The sequence below is a fragment of the Plectropomus leopardus genome, unplaced genomic scaffold (genome assembly GCF_008729295.1).
Source record: "Plectropomus leopardus isolate mb unplaced genomic scaffold, YSFRI_Pleo_2.0 unplaced_scaffold17380, whole genome shotgun sequence".
NCBI classification, from domain to species: domain Eukaryota; kingdom Metazoa; phylum Chordata; class Actinopteri; order Perciformes; family Serranidae; genus Plectropomus; species Plectropomus leopardus.
In genome coordinates this window covers 1-2,090 of record NW_024618699.1, presented here as the reverse complement: position 1 = coordinate 2,090, position 2,090 = coordinate 1, and the positions used below count along the sequence as shown (strand labels likewise).

The 2,090-nt window shown below is 41.6% G+C and overlaps 1 protein-coding gene across 1 annotated transcript; it reads right to left on the bottom strand.

The window, feature by feature from the left end:
* Positions 1–510: 510 nt before the first annotated feature.
* On the bottom strand, positions 511–2,034 carry LOC121964831 (ras-related protein Rab-12-like). The gene is made up of 2 exons (XM_042515014.1): positions 1,653–2,034; positions 511–584 (listed from the first exon to the last, which is right to left on the bottom strand). Exons 1-2 carry the CDS (start codon positions 1,876–1,878, stop codon positions 520–522), a joined length of 291 nt encoding a protein of 96 aa, XP_042370948.1. The 5' UTR covers positions 1,879–2,034; the 3' UTR covers positions 511–519.
* Between the last annotated feature and the right edge of the window lie 56 nt (positions 2,035–2,090).

Below are 2,090 nucleotides of genomic sequence, written 5' to 3'. Positions count from 1 at the left end.
AGAAATGTGTTTAAAAAAAGACTACAAATGCAAATGTTTAAGTATCATGTGTGTTTTCACTTAAGCATCTACTACATACTTCATGGAGATTCTCAGTCGTCCGGGTCAATCGTTGATTTATACAGAGCTTAGAACTGCTATGTACTATAGTAAACTACACAATACAAATTAGGAGAAAAATACTAAACAACTGCAGTAGGTGACATAACCTGGAGTATAGTTATTAGCCACTTTAAAGAAAGACATGTTGAGTATGATCATGTGCTGCGTCACCTGAAGTTGAAAGTTACATTCTCACTGCATACACAGGTTTTTAATATGAGACTCTGGATAAAAAAATCTTCCATGGCACGTTAATGGTTGACAAAACATGCAATGGTTATTTTCAGAAACTCTTACTTGCGCATGCATCCACAACAAAGCTGAGATGTAAGCCACCAATAGTTTTCATGTTAGAGCAGTTTGCAGGATGACAGGACACACACAGGAAATGCACCATGCACTATTTTACCCAATTACTCACCAAATCTGTAGTCTGATCTTCTTCCCTTTCAGCTCCACTGTCTTGATTTTGAAGTCAACTCCTATGGAGGTAATCAAAAAAACACATGCGGTCACATTCAAGCACAAGCATTTCCTGTGTTGCTTTGGCAGGCAGGGGTGTGTATGTGTGTGTGTGTGTGTGTCACTTTTACAAAGCAGTGCACAATCGTAGCGATGTTCTGAGATAACAAGAGATTTTGTGATTAGAAAACAAAACTTTCTGAGTGACTGTAAAACTGTTCACTCCCAATATTTAGTCCCTGCAATCAAAGGAAGGTGAGATTAGTGACACGCTGTGACACAGGAATGACAGGGCACAAAGTGGAGCTCTGCCATAGCAGCTGCCTGTGTGCAACTATTTTGGGATTGGACACTGTGACTGTTGTTTTGGTCACAGGACTGTTTACCCAATTCCAGATACATCATGTAAGATTAAGTGAATTACTAGCAGCATTTATAATCATGCTGCAGCAATTTGTCACAAGGTACACTTATTTATATATACATATTTTTTAATGGGTTTAATGGGTTGATTAAAGTAATAATGTTAATAATATAAAGTCTTTTATAAAGAAATGTTGAATGTGTCAACTCTTGATAGAAATATGAGAAAGGGCAGTTCAGAGATGGCATTTACTCCCTCATGCCCTAATTTCAATAAACGAAACAGGCTCACCAGAAGTAAATTAAATTAACTATTTAGTGGACAGCTGCAGATGCTTTCCAAGTAGCATGTTACCAAGTCTCCTTCTTACTGTGTTGGGCTCTAAAATCCCTGTCAGACATCGCCTTTAAAAGCCAAAACCTGCTCCAGCCAGGAAAAACACCAGTCCAAGCCTAAAAACGTGTTTGTCTTGCTGCTTCATTGCAACATTGTTTATTTGCTAAGGCAGTTGCTAAAACAGTGTTTCGTTACAGTTAGCTTAAGTTAGCTAGCTGGTACGAGCACTATGACCTCTCTTCAGTCACATTAAACTGTTAAATCGGCTACAACGTGTTTTAAACGTCCAGTTAATGTTAGTTTAGGTGTATTTCATCCAGTAAGTAGACGGAGCCCTGCTAAACGCTGTCAATAAAAAGTTGAAAACAAGCGTCCCTCCTGTGCTCACCTACGGTCGACTTGCAGGCTTCGCAGAAAGTGTCGTCGGTAAATCTCTCCATGATGCTGGTTTTACCGACTCCCCTGGAGCCGATGATGATAATTTGCAGTTTGAAATCAGCGGGTCTGGGAGGCATCTTCCTGCGGCGCGACTGAGCTCCCAAAGCGGGAGACGAGTTCGCGGATCCCGCGCTGCCACCGGCGGCCCTCCGCGGAATGTCATACCTCGAATCCATCAGTAATCCCACATTTGTGATTAACAGAAAAACAGACAAACGCGCCTAAAGTGTCACACAAGCGAAACAATCTGCTATTTCCAACTTTCTTTCGCCTCGGAGGAAGTTTGGGAAAGTTTGTCTCGCGCCGACAGTTGTTGTTGTTCAGCCATTAAAGACCCGAGCCGTCGTGACGTCATTTGTCACGTCACACCACGTTTCCGCTTCCGCCG

What these genes read in the sequence shown, in the direction of transcription:
- LOC121964831 (XM_042515014.1), bottom strand. Translation starts at nt 1,878, where the DNA reads ATGGATTCGAGGTATGACATTCCGCGGAGGGCCGCCGGTGGCAGCGCG. An exon ending in AGCCTGCAAGTCGACCGTAG is followed by an intron (nt 585 to 1,652) that starts GTGAGCACAGGA and finishes TTACCTCCATAG; the next exon opens with GAGTTGACTTCAAAATCAAG.